The 26243-nt window shown below is 34.9% G+C and overlaps 1 protein-coding gene across 1 annotated transcript; it reads right to left on the reverse strand.

Moving 5' to 3' along the window:
* Positions 1-8764: 8764 nt before the first annotated feature.
* LOC147070216 (uncharacterized) lies at positions 8765-25806 on the reverse strand. The gene is made up of 6 exons (XM_085949502.1): positions 25417-25806; positions 22311-22558; positions 12959-13134; positions 12117-12360; positions 11690-11839; positions 8765-11163 (listed from the first exon to the last, which is right to left on the reverse strand). Exons 1-6 carry the CDS (start codon positions 25467-25469, stop codon positions 9209-9211), a joined length of 2826 nt encoding a protein of 941 aa, XP_085805628.1. The 5' UTR covers positions 25470-25806; the 3' UTR covers positions 8765-9208.
* Positions 25807-26243: the final 437 nt, after the last annotated feature.

The following is a 26243-nucleotide window of genomic DNA, read 5'->3' on the forward strand; positions in this document are numbered from 1 at the left end:
ACTTATCTACTTACACACAAATGTATAGAATTGGTAATAAGACGGAAAATGCATTTTTGTGGCTTATGGTTTTATATCCCACCCAGCCATAGAAATTCTAACTGAGCCCAGCACAATGCTGAGACAAAACGACAGCTCGGTGAAGATATAATAACAGGCGAAAATTCTGTCATCGACTCTCGAAAGTTGTACATACATATTGTTTATACTTTAAATATTTTCCGCTACAAAACATTCCAATAGTTGTCGTAATAAAAAATATCCAAATTCAGGCAACACAGTAGGAGCTACAACTTGCAGATGTCTTTGACAATGGTGACAAACTTAAATGTGTCCTGTCTAGGACTGTCAATTATATTGAAAGTATATCATAAAGACATGTATTTCGGTTAATCATCGCACCATGAATCCAAGAAATGACAGTGTTAAATTATTTAAAACAATCATGTATACATGCTCATTTTATATGGCCAGCCTTGCGCGCACTAAATTATAGTGCATAAATGCGCTTATGACATGCGTCCAGTTAACAGAATTAGAGAGAGCCGAACAATAGATCCTCAGCAATCCAAATCACACACTTCATATTATTAAAAAAAAAAAGAATACTGGGATGCGATATTGAACTAAAATAAACTTTTATAACGCTTCATTACTCTCCCTTTTGCTCTATTATCAAGGTTTCAAGTTGTATTTTTATCAGGGCCTTGAACCGTTATTTTTTTAAATTCCGGTTCAAGTATAAAAATATATATCAGTTCAGATCCGGATTTTGTTCTGAAAAAAATAATGGTGTTTTCGGTTCAGCTCTTAGTGATTAATTTTTAAAGACCTAAGATGTAAGACATGTTATGGCTACGACAACTGAAGTGGGGAATAAGATCACGTTAACGTGGGTGTCTGAACATGTATCGAACTGAAAAACCTAATATTTTTTTTCTGGTTCGGTTGCGGTTTTCGTTTCAACAAAAATAACAGTTTTTGGTTCAGTTCCGTTTCGAGGCCCCTGATTTTTATCGCAAGCTTTTTCGAATTCTCACACAACCCTGGGGTCAAAGGAAACGGGTTAGGAATGAGTGAAAAAAGCAGTTTTAAAATGAAAACTTAATATTTATTTTTCATATTTACACACTTTTTTGTCATGAAAATGATATAATAATTATAGTATATATTTTGATATAAGGATACACAATATGATTAGATTTTTATATACGAGTAGATTATTATCAAAGCTTTGATCGAATTAAATTAAACACAGAATAGTGAACATTCGTGTGGGGACTATGATTATTAATAATACACGATTTATATATTATATTCCGTGTAAAATGATGTCCGAAAAAATAAACGCAGAATATTATGAAATAAGTATAATAGTAAATGTACTACATAGTGCTAGTTATAACAGCGGATAAAAATGACAATAGACTTATATTAATATTTCTAAACTTTGGATTAAGTAAATTATTATTGATGAAATGCAATCTTTTTCATTTAACTATTCTCAGAAGTATAAAAATACTTCTATCTGGACAAAAATTGGCAGAACGCATTCGATCACATAAATAGGAGTTACCAATTTATTTGCGTATTGGTTTTGTATTAATAATTAATATGATGGACTGAGGATTAAAAGAATACGAGTGACATACGTAATTTTATTAAAAGGTGCAGTTTTCATATTAAGACGATACATCAGTGAAACGGCAAATAATTTTCAACTATAGGTGCGACGATATTTTAGACTCGCTGGCATTCGGAGGACGAACGTCGAGGTGTGAATACGTAAATTTGTTTTGTGATGGCGACAGGGGTATTAATTCTTAAATCGTGTAAAGATGACTAAAAACGTTACCCATTTGCTTGAAAAAGAAAACATGTCAATGAATATATTATTATTGTTACTAATAGAACAATAAACAAAACATTAAATGGACACATGTTGGATTTATATGACAAATTATATTTCGGTCGGCATGCGTCATTTGCACCCGCAATCCGCGCATCGCCTAGCCATGATCTTTTTAGACCATGCCTCAACTGAGGTATAGCCTTAACATACCGTTGTGTATCACTGTGATGCAGTGGTGAAGGGTGAAGGTAGACTTAAGATCCAACATAAATAGTGCACATTAAACTTTGTTAGTCATACGTATTTGTTTTTATTGATAATGTTTATTGATATTGTATCTTAACAGCCTACCCTCACCCTTCACCACTGTTGTGATGGTAATGTGTTTCTAACATTACACTCCATGAATTCATGTGTATAAAATGTTGATATTATTTTATAACACATCTAATTGCAATGTTGTGATTTAGAAGTTTGTCTTTGTATTCTGTAAGGAAGGGTCGCCGACGACGAAGATTAGAATCACCAGAAACAAAAAATACAACACTGTGTTAATTTCTTGCCTCACTTGTACCTTTTCGAACACTAAACATTACTACAGATTATTTGAGAAGAAGACCTCATATACAGGATACATATTGAAAATAGATAAGTATGTAAAATTTATAACACATTAGTTTTATTTAAAGTTTTATAATTACATATCTCAATTTGGTTACTTATACACTAAGATTCTTTTAATCCTCAGCTCTGTTTATATAATACTCTTCATTGAAAAGAATTTCGTAACAGGCAACATTTTATTATAAAAAAAAAATAAGCAAGCAAATTTAATCATCTTGGTATATCTAATAAATATATTTTTTACCGACATACATAAGGCACAAACATAAAATTTATTATGCATCTTGTTAAAAAATTCCTTCAATCGATTTAAGATGGAATTCATTTAATATTAATGTTTTTAACAAGCATTATAATAATTCAGTTAATTGATCTCTACACAGATAGTTTTGTCGATTCTAACTACATAATATATTATAATCGGCAAATAACAATAAAATTTTACTTTCCAATTATAACAAGATATTTTATTTTTTACTGATAATAAACGCAATTGATAGGTTTTTAACAATTTTTTGGAATATAAGCTTGAATGAATGCCCAAATATACAATAATTAATATTTCAATTGGAGTAGTTGTTTTAATAACATTGTTTTGCAAGGCAATATAGTACAAACTTTTGATATTAATTAACATCATTATATATCTCTATAAATAATAATGTCCAAATATTGTGCTAAAATTGGTTGCGGAAGCGAAAGTGAATTCCTAAACCTGCCATGTCTATCGGATCTCGATAACCTGTTGTAATGCACTCAACCGATTTGTCATGTTTCCAATTACCTCATTGTCTTTTCAGAAGAATTATCATGAGAAGAAAGAGGTGGAACAAATCGGGTTAAGAAAACAAGTCATAATTTTACCATAAAGCTACATCAAAATTTAGATGTATTGATGCTATATTGAGGGGAAAAAATAAGTACACCTAAAGCCGGGTACACACACTCATGTACGAGTGTGCAAAAAAAAAACCGCTCAAGTGTACATGGGCATGTATAGTCGACTTTATGAAGCTGAATAAATGATGACTTGAAATTTTCACATTAATAGGCAACCTGCACCGTGGCTTTTTTCCATTTCATATCATGCCGTGAATATCTTTGACTTGTAATGTTCACTCGAGTAAATAAATGAATTCGAAATTTATAACTTAAATTTATATATCGGCATTCTTGTAAACTTTAATTTCAGGAGACAAATTTTTATTTTAAGTATAATTTAGAAATGAAAAAAATAAGTACAAATTCTATGCAAAATTCTCTGCGATTAGATGTGTTCTTAAATTCCTTGATCACATGGTAAGAGATCCGAGCAGCCTTGAGAGAAGAGTGATCTCCGGTGGAGTCGAAGGGAGGCGCCTTCCAGATGGAGTGACACTAAGAAAATGACCGAAGCAACAAGATCTGTGCCAGATCACTCCAGATCCGACAAAACTATTGGTAACGGTTGTAAATTCACTGATCATAATTCTTAGTAATGAGGGAAAAGATATGAAGAGACGTTTTATGGGTACAAGTAACTTACACAAAGGTATATATTTGATTTGAGTGGAAAACTACAAGTTTCTAAGTGTTTGTTTTTGGCGAAACAAAAGTAACAATGAAGCAGCTTAGTTAGGTTTGTTTTGTCAAGGATAAACACTTAGAATCTTGTAGTATTAGGCTCGTGTAGTATTACAATAATATATTTGTCTCGATTTATCTATCTGTCTGTAACGCATGAGAGAAAACATATGTAAACGTGTAGGAGAGAGCGAGACAAGTAGAAAACGTATTAAAAGAGGTAAGGTGAGAGAAAACATACACTAAATGCAAATTCTAAATTTGAAAAATAAACTGACACGCAAATAAAGAAATCATTTATTTCGGGTTATGAACGAAAACAAATTGTCAGCTGAATGCAGAACTATTCTAACTCACATTTGAAATATTTTGTAGAAGAGTTTTTTGAAACAGCCTACTTCAGTTATTAAAATGCGGCACCGAGACTGTCCTGAACTGTGATGATTTGAAAAAAAATGTTTAATTGAAATGCAAAAGAAGTTCGATGATGAATCTACTACTCGCAAGCCTAATACTACAAGGTTCTAGACTACGGCAAGTTTAACGTGAAGCGTGGCCATATCGTATTGGGTATTGACTGACAACCTTTCATAATATATCGCAGCGCCACGGCCATGACACTTCATCTTATAATTTTCGCACTCTAAGTGCTTATTTTTGACAGAACAAACCTAACAATGAAGAAGTATTCAAAGCTGCCTCATTGTTACTTTTGTTTCACGTAAAATAAACACTTGTATAAAATAAACCTTGTAGTTCTGCACTCGCGTCCTGGCTCCAGACATCTTGATAAGCATAACTATTTGAGATGATGTAATCTGTAAATTGTCAGTACAATACCTACAGATCATTAACCTCATTAAAAACAATCACCATCTGGAGCCATGTTCTTTGTGGTTGTCCTTTTCTAGGAAGGTTGGTGGTCACCTCTATTATCTAACCTTGGATATTGACTTACGAATCAACAGTCAAAAGTAATTGAATTACCTGGCATATACATCCAAAGCTAAAAGGCATCAAACGCACAGCACATTCAAAACTGAATGTCACAGTATTTGGGAATAACAAAGTACATAATATAAATGCATTGTATCAAAGTAATCATTCGCAATACATCAGCGGCGAAGGGTGGAGGTAGGCTGTGGAGATCTGACATAAATAGTGCACACTACACTTTGGCAGACTGCAGATGGTGTGGGGTAGTATTTTTAAATTCAATTGATCCCTGCCTAAGCCGAACCATAATAGTGGAGATCCAATAAAAATGGTGCACACTTTGTCAGTCATACATACTTATTTGTTTTCATTTAATTAAAAATACAAATTGCGGATGGTTTTGGTTAGTTATTAACCCTTTCCCGGCGACCGTATTCCAGTAGGATACAGCTAGTACGTAACACATGGGCGACCGTATAGCAGTCAGATACGCAAACCTTGACCTGTGGATAACGCAAGAAATATTTTTCATGCGGCATTGAGAATTTTATTAAAAAATAGCCCGATCCATCCGCCTACTTCCACCTATATAACTTTGTCAAAAATATGTTGTTTTAATTTCATAAACATCGATCTTTCGAACCCTCTCGATCTATTGAGATTCGCCGGTACGATTGCATCAGTTCAAATCTACGCGGTATTTTTTAGCGCCTGCGCACTAGGTATACAAAATATTTTCATTCGAGTTTGCGTGTGCGCCGAGTGACAGTGCGTGTCAAGTTGAATATTCACCGCGATCTTTACAACACCATGTTTGCGGGAATAAAATACAACCAAAAAAACGAACCTGTGTAGTCAAAATATTTATAAATATGTACTTGAACTTGTGTTCTGGATTATGTCATTTATTTTTATTACTCATGGTCATGTCGTCATGTGTCACCCCAATTGTTTGAAAGTCATAAATCGAGCTCATTATTGAAAGTCGTAAATATGTCGTAAAGATACGTCCACACGGAATGAAAAAATATAATATATTATTATATTTTAGTTAGGACGATTGCGAGTTTTACCAATAAATTACAGGAAGGAATATATAAAACGTATAAATAAACGTAAGTATAAAAAAAAACACACGGGTATACAACATAATATAAAATGTAAATCATGGAATATTGACTTTTCAACTGTATTACATATTATCTTTGTATGCAATTTAATGTTTATGAAATTTTAAAACCTCACGCAATAAATGTTTTTATAGCACTTTTACAAGCACGCAGCAGATTTTACAAAATAAATATTGTTTTTTTTTATAAAACATAAAACGACAATCACTAACATAACACAATGCTCAATAAAACTGAAAAGTTTAATCTAGTAAAAATCCAAATTACACTAAAAAAAGAACATAAGAAATTATTACAATATTTCCACCACTGTGGACTCAACTTTACGCGACCCATAAAACTTGTAATAATATGCGACACAATAAAAGCTATTATTTTCAATATTTTTAACGGCATTTTTAAGTGTTTCTAACATGACTAAAATAAAATTAGTGTCAGTGATTTATTTCTTTTCATAGGCGCACAATCTCAATGACGCGTTTTTACGTCACAAACATGGCTGCGTATTTTTTCGGTACAAGGGACTATGGACGATTTTATTCAAGCATTCACAGCTAAATTCAACAATCGATTCTATTTTTTAGTGTGGCACTTCGAACCTTATGTATCTAGGCATGATAACAGTAATACCAGCTATTTTTAATTGCCGTATATATCATAATATAGCGAAGCATAGCATTTAGAAAAATGATACCGCAGAGAGAGCCCCTTTCATATTGAAACTGACGCGGCGGCCGGGTTAAAATTCAATGAAACCCTACCACACCAAACCATAATAGATTAGAAATATTCTTAAATATCTAAAATTATGTATGTATGATTTAATGGTATAATTTTATCATTTTAAGTTTAATCCATTATGGTTTATATTAGGTAAGGTTTAATTGAATTTTAAAAACTTACCGACACCATCTGCAATTTGTATTCATGGTTCAATGAAAACAAATAAGTATGGCTGACAAAGTGTGCACTATTTTTGACGGATTTCCACCCTTCGCCACTGCAATAGTACATACATATTTCTGGAAAACGAAAGCTAAAATTTTACAGCTACCATTGGAGAAATTCAGTTATACTAATATATTATAATATATACGACTCTAGAAATTCAGTGAATATATTTATTTATTTATAATATAATATGTAATATGATATGGGATCAAAATTTTATTTGACATATTTAATAGTCAATAACCAATCCAATTTAATTGACAGACATCGATATAAAAAATGCATTACCTATTAAATTTTATTGTCCATATAGTTTTGCATTATTTCATGATCATTTTTTTTTTATAATAATAATATTGTATAACAATATTTATTTCATAATTATATTTATATAAACTCTGCAGGTATGTTTATTATTAGATATGTCAGTGTTTAAAAAAAAACATAAAAAAATTAAAGTACTCATTCAATCACTTCAAACTAAATTAAAATATTAACTATAATATAAAATTATTGACTTATTAAAAATAATTTTCAAATCACAATCATAATTCTATTACCTAAACTTGAATGAATATGAAAAAACTGGCTTTTATAAAGTGTCAAATCACAGATACATCTTTTTCTCAAAACAATAAAAAAAAAGTCATGCCAATTTTATTTTCAACTAAAAAATTTCAAACTTGCAAAGGATAATAACTTTGTAATGCTGACAAAAAAAACATATCCTATAATATAAATTATTAATATGAAGCATTGCATTTGACTTGATAAAATATTATTGTAGCAAATTGATCAGTAATTGAAGCCTCGTTAATGATTTATGTTACAATTCCAGCCCCCGTAATCGAGCTTTCCTTTATCGTTTCCGATACATCATTGTTCATAAAGTTCCCACCACCACCCGTCATATATGCACAGCCGTGGATATGCACGGCCGCTTTCTACGACGCTTTAAATGTGTTTGAAAGAAGTGATTTTAAGTGCTCATTCCGTCCCGAGACAGAGCCGCACGGGACTGATGCTGCAACCATGCTTAAAGAAGAAAGTTAAGAAAGAAATTTGCGAGAAATGTTTACAACGATCGTTGTTTGACATCAAAAAGGTTGGAAACTTCCTACATGCCATTATCAAACCGGTTTTTATTTAGCACATGTAGTTACATCTCTTGCGAATTAACTGATTTATTTATTGGAAATTAAAGTTATTTGTAAAATGGAAAAAACCAAGTAGGTACCCTACCTACGTCGTTAAAACTTCTAATTGTAAATAAAACAATAAAATTAATTACGTAGTGTCGTAAACTTTTAAAGTCTTGCCAAGAAAAAATTGAGTGTGTAACAAATTATAAAAACAGCATTATGTGTGAACTAGGAATGTAGATTCATCTACCCTCAATAGGAAAGTTTTCAGATAAGAGGCAACCCTCTATTCAATCTAATACTAGTATCGCAAGTTCTAATTCGATTTTAAACAATATTTCAGTATTATAAATACTATTGTAAAAATTGTCCATGTTGCTGTGTCATTTAATTGTTCATCGAGTGGACAGTTATTGTGATGGTTTGTAAACGGATAAAAACTTTGGACTGAAATGTTCCAAAATGGCTTGAATTTTTTATTACTAGTGTTGTTATTAGTCTCCCACACACAATTTGCAAAGTGTAAGGTGATTATAAATAATACTATATTTGTTTCAATCAACAATAAATTATAAATGGTAGCAATTCTCACTAGGAATTTGAAAAACATCATAGCAACGAAAGGGTTGAATATAAAATTGTTAACATTTTATTTAGCAAAACCATAAAGAATTTCACATAGATTACTATCAACTAAAACCTGTCCAAATGCAGCATAGATCATTAACTGCGGCTTCAATGTCTGTTATTATTACAAAGCATTGCATCGATTGTACAGTGATAAAAAAATGAAATATAAGAGTAATTACCGATTAATCACAAAAATATAAAAATCACGGCACGTATACAATATACCGACGAGTTATAAGCTATGTTTTACACAACCGGCGAATAGGATACAATACGGCGATAACAAATTGTCCACTGCGAGAAAAGCACATCGTCACAATTGACGACGGGTGCGGCGCAATTCAACTTCACAGCTGAATGATATCGCATGTGACTCTGTATTATAAATCAGTGCTGTCCGAGCCGTCGGGTTTCTGCTTGGCAGCGGCCGTAGGAGGCGGGGGTGCCGGGATCTGCGGCCGGGGAGGCTTATGGTAGAATCTGGGTGAGGGGGGCGCGTCCAAGATGTTGCCCTCAGACTGGGACAACTTTCGCATCTGACTAGCTAGCGATGATTGCTCTTCTGTTTTGCTTTGTGTTCGCTCCGATTCCGATTCGACACCTTCCACTTGCGCATCGAGACTGTCCACCGTTTCATTAGACCGCACAGAACTTTCGGCCGATTTATCTTGGACATTACCAACTCTAATAATAGTGGGGTGCTGCTTGTCTACAGTGTACACATGAGTTCTCTCCAATACCGTAGGGACGCCGTTCTGTACAAAGTCTGCGGCGGTCAACGTTTCTAGTGATTGAAACTTTTGGGTGTTGCCCCGAAAAGATTGCGGTCTCAAGGTGGCAGGTCTCTCAGGTATAGCCGGTTTACCACTCGTGGACATCGGTTCGAGGACGAGTTTTGGTCTCATTTGGACTTCGGATGCGGGTTCACCGTCAGAGAGGGTGAGTGACGGAATGGTAGAACGAGGGGCAGCCACAGGTTTAGGCAGAATGGGGGGCGCCTCGGCAGAAGCCTGAACTGAATTCTTCCCGCTCTTTACGCTGACGGGATTTCTAAATTCAACACAGCCTGTTTGCAAATGATCAGAAGTAACGGTGATCTTTCCGACGGTACCATGGTGAGCGACAATGGATTGGATCCTGTCACCGACCGGCTTGGCATCGCGGGGTCGCTCCGTTTCGCCAAGCTTACCATGTTCGAACTCCAGACTTTTCCGTCTTTCCTTGGAGGGTGCGTCGGCCAAATTCTCCCGGCTGCCAGTCAACTTTTGACCTAGTCGGCTGATTTTACTCTTATAAGTGGAGCGGTTGATGGTTTGGACCCCCGTCACCTGCTTGGGGGCTTCTGCCACGATCGGCCTGGGCGGTTTGTCAGGCTTCTCGGCATCAGCGTTCTTGTTGGCAATTTTACCGTTATCTTTGGTCTGATCGTGCTTCGAATTTTGTTGGCTCTTATCAGGAGGAGTGAAATTGGGAGGCACGGGGGCAATGGGTTTATTTTTTCTCCTGGTGATGGGCTTGGGACTACCATGGGGCGGACTGGAGTGATCAGACAGTGAGCTGTTGGACTGGGTCCTTTTGAATTCATCGTCGACGAGGATGAGACTGGTGTCGTGGCTATTGCTCCTGGAGTGAGTCTGTTTGCTCTGGGCGACTGAGGCGTTCATCGGCACCGACAGAGGGTGGGACCCTGCGGGGTGCGAGGAATACTCGTTCATGGATTTGCTCATACTGTGATCGCCATTCCGGTGATCTTGGACGGGATTAAAACCTCGGTTGTAGGTACCGGAGCCGAAGCTCGGCGTAAAACCGTACTCGCACAGATCCGGAAAGAGGTCTTCTCTCGTTAGAGTTATATAGAAATTTATTTCATCTTTAAAAAAACGATCAGCGTTTTTGATTAAGATCTCTACGATACAATTGACAGTGGTCGCATTGTTCATGTTGAAACCGGCCCCGCTGACGTCGTCGCCTCCCCAGAGAAGGTTGGGCGCGACTACGATGGCAATATTGTAGGGCGTCATCTTGTTGACAGATTGGTTGTTAGTGAGGGCGGACAGAAACTTGATTAAGTACCGAAGATTGTTGAAATTGGGCTCAGGCAGACGGGAAATGGTCTCCTGGAGGGCGTCACATCGGGCCTCTTCGGTCGGGTTCTTGGTGATAGCCGCCATGAACGCATCATGCAGCCGGTAAGTGAGCAGAGGTTCGGGTAGCTCTCGTAAGTACGACTTGAGAACACCGGCCAAGACATGCACGTCCCGGTACTCAGGCGGGAGAGGCGCGCTAAATATGCCTGCGTCCAGTGATAACTTCATTCTCTTCATTCGAGATGATCCTGAAATTAATTATATCATGTTATTAGTAAATACAACGAATAGGTTTTTGATAAATGGATGTGACAGACTAGTTATTGCCAATTGACGTATGTAGCATCCATAAATCAGTTGATCCCATAGTTTAACTATGAATTTATGGCACTGTCCCGTGATAACTTATTTTTTCTTAATTAATATCATTATCAGAACACTACTACTACTTCACCATGTTCGATCCTATTAGGATCATATGTATCTCAACAGAGTGGAGGTTGTTTCAACAATTTTTACGAGAAATTAATGTTTAATGTTAGCAAATTGCTCAACCTATTAGGTCCATACACACATTAAAAATCAAGATGTGAATTTACCAGACCCGGGATTTAAACCTGAAACCCACAGCATTATAAGCCGATACGTTACGCTAGGCCATCGTGGGTATCAAAACACAGCTATAAATAAAAAATATAAACCATTAAAATGCCACCGACATAGTAAAATGTTAAATTGTACAGACAAACTTATGGTTCAATCATAAAACCTTACCTGCGGCAATCCTGAATAGGCCCTCTTCCGCTAGGCCTAATTCATGCAGGGCGCAGACGCACAACTCTAAAGGATATGCGATTGTTCTCTCTCCTACTCTTAAATGCTCTTCTAACGGGAATCCAAACAACGGTTTCTGGGCACTATCGTCTGTAAACATAAGCAATAGTTAGTGTCAGCTCCAAAAACGTTGAAGACAACCTTTTCTACTAGACAAGAAGCTATGAAAACAAAACTGGAAAAAAAAGAATTCATGGAAATCTGAGAATCTATTTTAGAAATCGGGAGCATCCGTTGTTTGTTCTCCCAAGGTGCAGAATTAACCTGCCATTGATAATGCAGGTTGGTAAGGCAATAACTGTGTTACTATCGTGCAATTGGGAATGTCAAAAGACACAACAGAAAATAAGAGAACATGTGCACCCACTCAAATGTTTCTCGAGCTGTGGTACGATCTCGGTGAGGGTGTGCAGCGCGCTCTCGTGGTAGGCTCTCTTGAGCTTCGCATACTGCAGGATGGTGTTGGCTAGCTCGTTCTCCTTGGCCAGCAGGGCGAACATGTCGGCGGCCAGTGCGTCCCGGGCCTGCTCAGCCTTCAGCTCCGCCTCCTCCGCTTCTTCCCGCGCCTGCGCCGTTTTCGCAGGGTTCTGTTCACTCTGCCTCTGCAGGTACTACAATACAAATACATATTCAAACTAAGGCGTTGAAGAAAAACATTCTTATATGGAGACGTAGCAAAAATATTGTATCTTCCTTCAAATCGAGAATTCTGTGGTTTTGCTAAAGAATGTTCTAGTTTGACACAGTGCCATTTTAGTTTAGGATCCATCTCTATAGAAGAAGCTTTTCTTCAACACCTTTGGGATGGGAGTTTCTAGTCATACGAAATGAGTCACTTAAATGCAGTGGCAAATGGTGGAGATAGACTGTGGATATCTGACATAAATAATGCACACTAAACTATGTCAGTTATACTTATTTATTTTCATTGAACTAAGAATACAAACTGCAGATGGTGTTGGTTAGTTTTTAAAATTCAATTAACCCTACCGAAACCAAGGCTCCTCTCAAAGATATCCATATTTCTCTCATCCTGTTTGCTGTTTATATAGAGTTGTTTTTGTTTTCTTTGAGACTGGCATGTTTTTAAGAAGCCTTTGGAGACCAAAATATCACCTATTAGTGATGTTGATCCGGCGATATATTTCATCGCTTGTGACGAGGGACCTGAGATTATACCTACTATTAATAAATACATGAAATTTTTACTTGGACACGATTGGCAGCAACATCTTTTTCATTCAAGAGTCTTGTCAGATGTTTCTTCGCTTTGACGATATTCGGTATGTCCTGCTCATTGACGCAGATGAGAGGTGCGTAGACTAGTTGCTCCACCTTTACTTCGTGATCGGCAATTTCATTCGCCAGACTGGTCTCGGCTTTTCCTGTCAAGATAAATCATAAAAATATCTCTTAGTCAAATGTTTTTATAGCATTACCATTACGTCGAGGTCGCGAATGTCTCCCCCTTGGTATTATTCGTACAAATCTATGCTCCTCCCCGGTTTCGTCCATTACATTATATTCAGACATAAATGAATTCGCAGCCATATTATAATGGTTACAGAATAGTGTAAAAATTTCTCACTATGCCAAACACTATCTACTGTGCCATAAGACCTAGACCTATACGTATTTCAGTTGGTTGCCAGTTATATCAAAGATTTACTTTGCACTATTGAATTTGTTACATTTTTATCATAAAAACTAGTCCCAAAATCCAAGATTTTCGGAATCAAGAAAGTCTGCAGAATTGCAAACCCTACCATAGTTATCCATCTACAGCAGCGTTTCTTAACCTTTTTGATCTGCGACCCAATTTAGGGTAATAATTTTGGTTTGCGACCCAAGATAAAATAAATAAAATAGCATGTACCAACAAAAATTTTTTTTATATAATAATAATAAATACAGTTTTGGTAAGCAACATTATTTGATTCTATTAATTGCCACAGTATAAAATTTATCAATAGTCTTGCCAGCATGTATAAGTAATATAAATGCTGGCAAGAATAGATATTGTTTTGTTGAGAATATTTCGCGACCCACGAAATATACCAATCGACCAAACCATTTTGGGTCGCAACCCATAGGTTAAGAAACGCTGATCTAGAGGTGCGAATTTCACAGTCCTGTCATCTGTTACCTGTCAAATAGTTGAAAGTCTACCATTTGACAAAATGGATCGTTTCTCCACTGCGCAACGCATAAAAAATCATACAATGGCAAATCTTCCAACGGTCGTATTGTGAAAATTAAGGTCAGAATTCGGTAGAAATCATCGACCAACTGAAGACTGTATTCACAAACTGAAAAAAATTAAGAGCCTGTCCAAGCGAAAACATTGCTGCTATAAGCGAATTTGTAGCCGAAGAGCCAGGAATGTAAATTCCAAGAAGATTGCGACAACTTGGCCTGTCATACGGCTCTTTATGGCAAATTTTGCATAAAGATCTTTACCTACACCCATGTAAAATCTAACTCACGCAAGAACTAAAGCTAACAGACCAAAGGGAGCGTCAGACTGATGCTGGTCTTGAAAAAGCAGGCAACCGATAATGATTTTTTAAGGAAAATAATCTTTAGTGATGAGGCACATTTTCACCTGAATGAGTATAAGGCAGTGGCGAAGGGTGGAGGTAGGCTGTTAAGATTCGCTATAAATAGTGCACACTAAACTTTGTTAGTCATATGTATTTGTTTTTATTGAACTAAGACTAAAATTTACAGATCGTGTTAGTTAGTTTTTAAAAATCAATTAAACCCTGCCTAAACGAAACCATAATAGTTTTGGTCTAATTTGGGCGATACGACAAAATTGTGCACAATTTTTAATTCATAGTTATTTGTTTTTGTTGGATTAAAAATACATATTACACATATTGTTGGTTCATCTTTTTATTTCATTAAGCCCTGCCTAAACCAAACTATAATAAATAAAAAATATTATTCTATCTATAAAATATTCAAAGTTATGTATGATTTAATTGCATAATTTTAGATATTTTATAGATAGACATGTATTGTTTGACTATTATGTATTATGGCTTGGTTTCTCAGGGTTTAATTGAATTTTAAAAACTAACCAACACTTTCTGTAAATTGTAGTCTTATTTCAATGAAAACAAATATGTATGTCTGAAAAAGCTTAATGTGCACTATTTATGGTGGATCTTAACAGCCTACCTCCACCCTTCGCCACTGGTATAAGGTCACCTTAATAAGCAAAACTGCCGTATTTGAAGCGAGGAAAATCCTCAAGTGATTCAAGAGAGTGCGGTTTTTGGGCTGAAGGCGTCATCATGCTGTACTGTAAATGATGAAAGAGCGTCCATTACAGTCAATGTCGTCCGTTATAGACAAATAATAATTGACTTTTTGTGGCCGGATTTGAAAAACATGTGGTTTCAACAGGATGGGGTTACATGCCATACAGATCATGAAACACTGGCTTTATTGCATGTAAAAGTCAATTTCATACCAGAACTTTGATAACCCTTTACTAACGATGGGTGATTATATTTTAGAAATAAATAATATACTGTCATTTATTTTACTATTTAAATATATAAGAATTCTTCTTAGTTATCAGTTCATGTTTATTATTCTTACAGAATAATTTCTATTGGAAAGGGCCTATGAACTATAATGATATGGAATAGAACTATTCCAATATAAATTTATTATTATTCATATCTATAAAATACATAATTATATTATCAGAATATGAAAATTTGTTTCCTTATTGACATGACACATTTGTTGGCAAATCACAAAATGAGTTTATTTATCTGGTCTGAACAGAACATACTAAACAACATAGCAATCATAATTTATTATCAACTTTAAAATGCATCATACATGCTACAAAAATAATATTTGAAATTGCAAAATTTACTAATGTTTTCATGTAATTAAAACAAGATTTTTTGATAGCCTGGTAAATACAGTCAAATCACACAGGGGTACCACCTAGTACACAAAATGGATGTTGTTAGGTTAGGTTAATCAATTAGGATTTAGGTTAGGTTAGGATTTAGTACTTAGGCAGCCCTTGTTGTCCAGTGCTTAAGAGCCGCATGCAGAATCTAAGAAATCGTTCCTAAGGATAAGTCGCCGAAAAGGATGACTTAACTATAGACAATCCTGAGTATAGAGTTAAGGAATCCTTAACCATAGACTACTTTTGTTATGAACACGCCCCCTTCTGTATTACGCATGAGTGCAGGACCGTAACAAAAATATCGATATTTTGAAGTATCAATACTTTATGAAAGATACATCGATATTTTGCTATTGATAATTTCTTTCGATAACGATGGATATATAATAAAATTATAAATAATCCTTCGCAAACAACCATAATTTGACAACGATATTTACAAACATGTCCCCCGCAAGGCGGGGGGCTAACAGGGCTCTAGCCTGGGGGTCAATCAGATAAGTGAGATAAACACACATCACAAATTTGCTCTAATACTAAAAAAGTCGCCTGCGCACTATTTATTTTAACGATTTTAACATTTCAACAATAGTAGTACGATGCATTTTTTTATTATCGTATGTCGCGATACTTGAAAACTCCGCAATTCAAATAGATATAAATTCTAATCGTTTTAAGTTTTGTACTATTCCATTTGAATCGTTTTTTGCGACACGGGTATCGCCTTTCGGCATCTTCGGGCACTATGCACACTCACCAATGGTAAATACAATTGACACACTGACTCAGGTCGTATAAAAATGACCCATTCACTGCGTCCAACGCAACTGGTGCGTTGACCATCAGGTGGACATTAGATATAATTAGCATGTTATTTAAATGTGATAATTAAATATTAATTAAATGGTCCGCAGTGAATGGGGACTGCTGGGGAATTATAGTTTGTCAATTTATGGCTACGGCCGTATGTTGTAGCTTAACCACTGGGGAATGACAAAAGAAATGGCGTATTTCAAAAAAACACTACCTTATTCTTAGGTCAATAATTATTATAAAGCAATCATTATTCATAAGATGTTTATCACACTTGAATGGTCAAAGACATAGTTTATAATAAATATCTTTAGAATCATCTTCAAATGTGTTAATCTTGGCAATTTTTTGAATAATAAAATGCCTAATTCTTGTCAAATTTGGGATCACAGAGATTATCAATACAATTTTTTATCATGAATATTTTACAAAAATTATCTCGTAATAAATTATACTAATGGTTTTATAAATGCGTTTAAAAATTAATAAACGTAAAAAATCTTAACACCACTGCACAGTTATGTACCGAAATATCGACCCTTAATCGGCAGAACAACGTAAGCGACACTTTTTGGTAAATTGCGTTTTAAATGGAGAACTGTTCAATATCACCTAGCGCATAAGTGACAAAAATATTAGAGCCCGATCTCAATCGCGTGACATTTTTTTAGGGTCTGTGCCTTTTAGCGTTTTAACTTGTATCGCATTATAAAGTAGAGCAAAACAACGTAACCGACGTTATTTGATAGTGTAAGCTACGGTACGGTTTATTCGGTGGTCCGTCTGGTAGTGAGTTGTGCGAAAACCGATTTGGGAGCAAAGCTCGCGCCGTCCAGTAAAACTGGCTGAGATAAAATAAACCTGGTAATAGAGTTTATTAAACAATAATTACCCGCCGTTACATCTCACTACTGTCGGAAAGTGGAACAAATAATGGATACTGCTTTTTATGGGGTGAAACTGATGGTAAACGTGGCAGTAATGAGATCTCAGCAATCATGCACAAATCTTTGGACAGGACTGACAAAGCGGGAAAAAATCAAGGAATTATTATACTGTGATTGGTCAGAATAAGAACCGGGCAACACTGGGTATGCTATCTTATTTTATGAAAAATTCAACTTTCATTGAATTGATAGAAATACATTTTCTATTACCAGTGGGTCTATTGTGTATTTATCGACCGCTAAAGTGATAAATATTATCAAACTTAGGGTAGGTTTGTATTATAGAATTAGCACTTATTGTAACAATTACAATACGTTGATTATAATTGTTGCAATAAGTACTAACACTTTTATATAAACCTACCCTAAGTTTGATAATATCTATCACTTTAGCGGTCGATAAGTATAGAATAGACCCGCTGGTCGTACTACGATGCCGGTCGATTCCATTCATGCGAAAATTGAGTCATTTATATAGTAGTTTGGGCACTATCAAAATTACCCACCATCATTTCCAACGCTAGGTCATCATGTCATATGCAGAATTCCGTGACTGGAAATCTTTCACTGCTACTTGCATTCCTTCAAAGCTCAAAATTAAATTTGGTGAATTATGAAAGGCATAATTTAAAAAACTTACCAAATATTGTACCTACTCTGGTGACAGTAGGACTTAACTGTTAGACCTAGAAAATGTCATCAGATCCCGATCAAGTGCTGTGATGCTTTAAGCGCAGCCACCCTTGCTGTATAGTGCTAAATCACCAATATCGGAAATCCAGTATAACGAGTAACAGTATAAAAGTCTCTGTGTTAAATGTAATATCCCTCAGAGATGACGGATGAGTTTATGAAACTGCCACATGGATTATCAGTGGAAGATAACTTTACCGGAATCCGATCAGGAAGACGTGAATGAGGATGCGATTACTGCTTAAAAAATGTGGGACAATAATTTTTTTGTAAAACTGAATAGTTGATTACAATTTTATTTTATCATAATTAGTAGGTCCCCATATTTAATTATGTACGAGTAGATACGTACCTATTTCATTTTGAAAAATAACAATACCTGATAATATTAATAATATAAGCGAAACCTTAAAAATACCAATCATTTATTTTTATTTTACCTATATGTGATTAAGTATCTACAAGCAAAAATATTAATTTAATAAGTCAAAGTATTTTTAATTTATTTAACAACGTCCCCTTTCGTAAAATAAATGGGTGCTTATGTTATTTATTTTAATACTTAATTAGTAATGCCCTGTGATGATAATTAGCATGAAATTTATAAATAAAAACGACTACGCCAAATAGCGTAAGCGACATGCCTGGAAAAAATATCGTGTCATAGACATAAGCAAAACAGCGTTACCGCCACTATCTCGAAAACTAAAAGCACTAATGCAATTGTTTTATAATTTCCGTATAGGCAGTAACCAATTATTATTAACCACATTAACAGAATTCATTTTTGGAACTAATTACGGAAATAATTTAAAAAAAAACCTTCTCCTGTAAAATTTATGAATTGTCGCTTACGTTGTTCTGCCGATTAAGGGTCGATATGACTATATTCTAAAACATTAGAGCGAGAGGTTTAAAAGAATACTATTTTATGTAACAAAAATACTTTATGCAGTCATCAAATGTTTAAAATAACTATAAAGGATAATAAGGCTTCAAAATTATATAAATAGATTATCTACAACGTTTAAGGAGTGTCCAGGATCATGGTTTGAAAATACAATAAAAACTCAATTTTGACCTTCGACGAGCATGTCCCCCCTTAACAATTATAAAATAATTTACCTAAACTATATGAAAGAGAATTTTTCAATATGGTATTATTTTCAATAGAAAAAACGACCAAAGCTTTAAGACGACGTGAACCATAGACAACATGATCTTAGCTAAGGACGATGTTTGTGCATTGTGTTTTGTCCTGAGGAAATCTTAGTTAAGACAAATGTTTCTGCATCAGGCTCTAGGTCGCCGGCCTTTCATCTGGGAGATTTTCTCAAAGCCTGGGTGATTATGATTGTTTCTTTTCTATCAGTAACTACTTACTTAGTCATAATTGACTATGTCCGATCTTAATAAGATCAGGTTTGTATTAACAGATTTGTTTTTACGAGAAATGGATGTTAGCCACTTGCCCGGACCTATTAAGTCCATACTCTGATTCAAACACTAATTGGAAAATTGTATTTGCCAGACCCAGGATTCAAACCTGGGAATAGATAATATATATCATCAGCCGAGGTCGATCCATTGCTGAATGAAGGCCTCCCCCTGCTCCCTCCACTCGTCTCAGTCCTTAGTTCTTCACTGCCATGTACATCCACTAAAAATTTATGAGTTTGTCTATCTAACTAGTTTTAGAGCGTCCCTGTGGTCCCGGTTGCCCTATCATACCCGCCAGACCTTAGCTCGATTAATGTAAATATATTGACAGATAACTATACCGGATCTTTCACAGACAATACAAGACTTTTATACAATTCTCAATGCAGTGGCCGAATTGATAAGATAAATTAATTATGCAGTCTTGTGTACTGTTTCAAAGAACAAGTGGTTGGACTGAATTCACAATGAACCGATTGTATGTGGAAAAAAAACTGGGAAAAAAATACAAAAATAAACAAAGAATGAAGATCTTCTAATATTCTGAGTAAAAATGAATTGTACCAATTGTCATATTTTAGCGAAGTAAGATAAGATTTATCTTTTGTAAATTTCTATTGAATCAAACCAATGATTCTCAACCCAATGACGACCGAATCAATTTTGCATGAGCATTTATGTATTAAGGGATATTACAGAAATTTATATCCAAAAAAATCATAAATGGTAAAAACAGTGCACGCGGTGACTTTTGACATGAGGGATGCTCTTCAAAATAGGGGTTTTATTTATCAAAACTGTTGATAATACTAAATTTACCTATAATATTTTATTATTTGAATCTACATACTTGTAAAAATAATTAATTTGTTGCGAAAACCGATTTGATTTTTTAAAACGAATATTAGGTATAATTATGTACTTATAAAACTAAGTAATAATATTTTCTACCTATATTATACCCAGTTGTTTAAAATCATGAAGCATTTATGCAAGAATTGAATAACTTAGCATAAAATAATCTAATTCAAACCAACTGGACTTAACGATTTATTGTACTAATTTATTGATTTACCATTCGATTTGAATTAATCTTTGCAATCCGAGTTACGTCTACAGGTACTATGTACAGTTCACCTATGGTATATATACAACTGACACCGGTTATATATCCGCATCAGTTTCAATTGTCACCCCCGGGTACATGGATTTACATTTTAGGGTTTTTAAATATTCCTTATTCCGTTTGAAGATTGTCCTAGCAGTTCAGTAACAGAGTGAAACCCCAATTTTACGTTTTTGAAGGACTCAACATAATTATCTGGAAAATGTAAATGGGGGGGGGATTTGTTTATATAAAACTCTTTCAATCTTACTTGACAAAGAAAATGTAAAAAATGTAAAATGGGACCGCAATTTTCCAGCCAAACTGAAGAATAACAAAAAATTCAGTGTGCTGGCTAAAGTAAAAGATTGTCCGCCAACTGCAATGTATAAACTTAGTCTTGTACACTGCAGCCGTGACTATAAAAAAGGAATGCACGCAAGCTGACGCATTTAAACGGCTAGTGTATTTACAAAAAAATGCTGTAATGCATCTGCAACTTAAAATTTCAATCATTGCCGTGCATTTATTTTTTCAAGTCAAAAAAAAATATATATTAAGTATATATTCTTTTTAACACTACAACAGGCCCAGAAGCCCAAAGACAGTAGTGTATTTTAGTAATAGAAGTGAAACAACCACAAACACCCAGCTCCTCACTGGGAATCAAACCCGGGGCTCCCGGATGAAAGGCCAGCACCCTACACACTACACTTTGAGAGCCGCTAATGTACATTATATACGTAATGAATGTGTTAAAATAAATTTCAATTGAATTTTGAATATGTGAAACCACTATAGCAGGGATGGCGAACCTATGGCACGCGAGATGATTTTGGATGGCACGCAAATGTTTTATGTTGAAGAGAAAAAAATAGATATAATTATATGTTTTTCTACAAAAAAGTTTTGCAAATACCTAAATATATATAACATAATTATATAATATTAAAAATGGGTAATTTCTTCGATTTTGAATAATATTTATCAATCGATGCGCAAATGGAAACGACGAAGTTCATGTATAAAATTATGACAGATCACATTGTATAAAATATAACAGGCAGATAGGTAGGTACTCTTCAAGAATAACCATTACCTATCATTAATTTAAATTGCATAGATCGGTCCTTATGCTTTATGCGTCACACATAATAATATTATAGCACTGACCTTATCAGGCGGCGGGAGAACTCGCGTCGCGGAGATGATGCCTCATCTGATCCGAGTAATTTTGGCATCAATTTGTGCGTAAGTAGGTATTATAGTAATACTCAAGAATTTAATTACTTACTTATAACTTTTTTAATAGAACTCTTATAACTATTTTTCCATTTTTTTTCCTGCTCGAACTACTCGGCACGTCAGACAGTCAAAAAATAATTAAAAGATAGTCAAAAGAAATTTTGGCACGTAAAAAGGTTTGCCATCCCTGCACTATAGCATACACTGTATTGTATCTATATACATTTATGATATGTCGTGTGGTCTGCTAATGCCTTAAAGCAGTCCAAATATTAATTGGCTTGAGGAATAATTGCTCCGCATAGAATATGAATATTCCTATAAATACCTCTAAATTTTAATAACAATAGGTCTCCCAGAGTGATAAACACTTACCACACTCTTGCATGACATATCTCAGAAGACTGGTGTCATCAAAGTTGCTCGCCTCGATCATCGACAGTCCCAGCATGTACTCTGGAATTTTCTTGAGCCTTTTCTCCCTCGCGGAAGGATCTTGGCCCTGGGCCACGCCCCCGATGGGCCCCAATCGCTTGCATAGCGCCTGCAGAGCGCTCTTCACATTCTCCACTTTCCGATCAGCAAGCTGGAGTTCATCACTGAGGGCTTCGCACTTTCCAGACCTACAGCGGTAAAAAAATGGTATTCAATTCAATTCTACTTGACAATGACAAGAGGAACAATTCAATCATATAATATGACAGGCGTCTCCAACACGTCGATTACGATCGATGAATTTTGAAAGGGAAGCTTTAACCATTCCTAAATTTGTTTCCTTGATCAGCTTAAGTGAAAGTTTTTAAATTAACCACGAAGAAGCTCGTGTGGCCACGTCGTATCACTCGATCGATATTGCATTACTGACAACCTGGTGCAGGAATGAGAGAAAGAGAAGGGTAAATCTTCATGCTTTAAGCTGAGGCAAAGGTTTCTCTTACCATCACGAAATAGGCTCTTTGCGCAGTAGGATAACAGTGTAATGAGTGCAAAAAATGAGACTAAGTCTGATCATGTTCATGACAAATGGGAAATTTAGTTGTCTGTGATGGTGAAAAACAAGTTTTGTCGCTAAAATTGTTCTCAGCCAAATATAATATGTTTGTTGGGAGGGTGTAGAAGGAGCTTTATACATTATTTCTGTTATAACATTTGAAATTGTTTAGTTAGGTTAACACCACAAATAATAATATCGCTCAGTTGCCATTCAGATTTTCATATTCACATAATATGGTGGCCATTTTTTATGTTCATTGTGATCACTTACTCGATACTATCATATAACTATCTAAATATTAATGCCGAACTGTAGTATTGTATTACTGGCTGCTCATTGTGACAGATTGTCTTTTTATACACCCTGGAGATTGCCAAATAAATCTTATAGCAGTAGTGGAAAGTTCTTTGCAAATGAACCTAAAATGCAAAGTCATTTGTAGCTAAGTTAATCAGTGGACCAGTGATCTCTTATGGAAGAAGGTCATCAACATTTGGACATGCCTGATCAGGGTTGCCAATTTAGCGTTTTTCTTGCCAGATAATGTATTTTTCGATATGCATCTAGCTTGCTAAAAACGCATCTAGCTTGTGGCGTTTTTACTAGCATCTTTTGACGCCTCTAACAGCTTTAAATGTGCTGAAAATACACTAGATATTTAAATAATTTACTTATTTTCACGCGCATCAAATTTTTGACTATCAGATACCTACTTAATGCAGGTAGGTTGGTAGCGTGAGGAATAAATAATATAATTCAACACTTGAAACAATAGGAGCATTCATGGCCTTATAGTGAAATGGTAACATATAATTTAATGTTTGCTTAGGTATGTGACATCAGTTTGATGATTATCGGAATGAAATGAAACGAAACTTGAACGCCGTTGACACAATATAGGCATTTGTTGGCAATTTTATGCAAAGCTGTTTGTGATCAAGTTTTCGCATCTCAGTATCTTCAGATTTTATGAATACATTAGAATCTCGTTAATCAGAAACATTAGTGGTCCGCCACTATCGCATAAATTACAAGCGTTTTTAAATAAGGTTTGAATGCGGGAAAACATCGATAAGAGATTATTTTAGTAAACAATAGAAAAACATTACGTTTTGCTACCCATAAAACTTTTTTATGTTCATATGTAGGAAATATAATTTTCATGTTTTATATTTTTCAGTAAGTATTCCATACATTCATCACATCCTATATACTTAGTGCCGGATTAGTGAGATTCTACTGTACATACACAAATTAGGTTAAATAAACAGATATAGCATGCTTATATAATGAAACAGAAAATAAAATGCTGCATGAGTCCCGGCTTTGACATACCCCCCCCCCCCCACCTCACCGTTATCCGGCTGCCGGCACAGTGTGACAATGGATACGACCAGTTCACAATATGAACCAATCACAGCCTCACTTACAAATCGGTTAGGTCACTTGACAAATTAATATCTTAACCGTTCAAACATTCAAAAGGAATATAAATTCAATTAAATATAATATTGTTTGTGTTGTACTTCCATGCAGTAACTAATCCAGTCGACTTTTTTTACCTTCATAAAATTGTTATTGCATATTTAGACAAAACAAAATGCCACTTTTTACTGTTTCTGTGAGTCTTAGTGTAAGTTTGCACAGTACCACGCTACCAGCAAACCGATTGAAAAAACTGACGGTTATAGTGACGCAGATCACCGCGTGACCATTTATCATTTTTTTTTTTAGCGGAAACAGTTTATCCCATATAGACAATTACATTGAATACCCTTTTCTGTCGGCGCAGATGCCTTTCGATCCAATAATAATTGTTAATTTATTGTTTGATATTTTCATACATTTCAATGCATCATTATCACACACTAAGATTAGGTTAGGTTAGATTAGGTTGGGGTAGATTAGGTTTGGTCTAAAAAGAAAGTTATATAAAATCATGTAGTCATCTGCGGCACTATTACCGAACTAACATACAGTCCTATGAAAACGCACAAACTGGCATACTAAACAATCTCTTAATTAAAATCGGTGGTGCTCCCTGGTTCTGTCCATATCTGATAATAAATTGTTTGACAAGTAATAGGTATATTTATATTATAATGGTAAGTAATTTTATTTGGTGAGCAGTTAATATAAGTAAACAAAATTAAGTAAGGTGTGGATTGTAATTCACAATTTGTCAGCATTATACAAATATAATATATTAAAGGTCAAGATAAGCATAATCAAACACGCCTATATTTTTTGAGCACGGTCAATTTTAATTGTACGATTATTCGGTTCAATTTTACATGACATTGAATTCGAGTTATGGTGGAGTACATAGTTTGCGCAATAATCTACCGAAGATAGTATCATTAATCAATCAATTACAAAAGTTAATGTAACTTTACAGCAAGGAAAAACATTGATTTGTAAATTTTATCCATTGGATTGAAAGATAACGTCACTTATCGCAAAATATGATCGCGATTAACTCCTTACCTGGAAAAAGTCTGGTCGGCCAACTGTTTTACTCGTAAAAACTGCTTCATCATAATCTTCTATACATCCAAGTTCGAATTATTTACTTAACACGATTAAATAAACTATAAGGGACCCTCAAGGCAGTCCGCAGTGGAACGGTCCCTTATTAGACTATCCAATAAAAATGACAATGAGATCATCCACTCTATAATCATTGTCAGATGCAAATGTCAGATTTTTTCAACAATAAAAAAATAGGGAATACCAAGACCGAATATTTACTGACGACGAAAAACTCATACAGCACAGTTTTTGCGGCAAAGAGATTTACATAAACAAAATTCAACTTTATTTATTATTATTGCACCCCAGACACGTAAATCACCGACATTTCCACTATGTGAACACACATAGACAATAAAAATAAAAAATAGATAACCGCCACAGACAATAAATGGCAGATGGGCTTGAGGAAGGCAGAGAAAAATAATGTTGCTGCTACAAAATATCAATATAAATTCTCAGTAGGTAGCTTTTTTGAATACCATACAATGAATGAATACAATAAATAATATTATTATGATTCGTAAGTAGTAATGTACTTAATAAATGTGTAACAATATCAAAGACAGTTTACACCACAGTCGACTTTTTGGGTCTTTTTACTGGTTCTCCGCCGTCGCTCGCTGCCATCAGTGAGCGAGGTGTTGCCAACCGAACTATAAGTATAGTACATTTTGATCCGCGTACTATTAAAAAGTATAGTTCGTCCAAAATACCACAATTTTGAAAAATGGAATTGAATTCGCCGGTTAGAATAGGTTGGGTTGGGTTAGTTAGGTTAG

The sequence above is a fragment of the Rhyacophila brunnea genome, unplaced genomic scaffold (genome assembly GCF_057557595.1).
Source record: "Rhyacophila brunnea isolate RB1 unplaced genomic scaffold, BYU_Rbru_1.0 scaffold_22, whole genome shotgun sequence".
Taxonomy (NCBI): domain Eukaryota; kingdom Metazoa; phylum Arthropoda; class Insecta; order Trichoptera; family Rhyacophilidae; genus Rhyacophila; species Rhyacophila brunnea.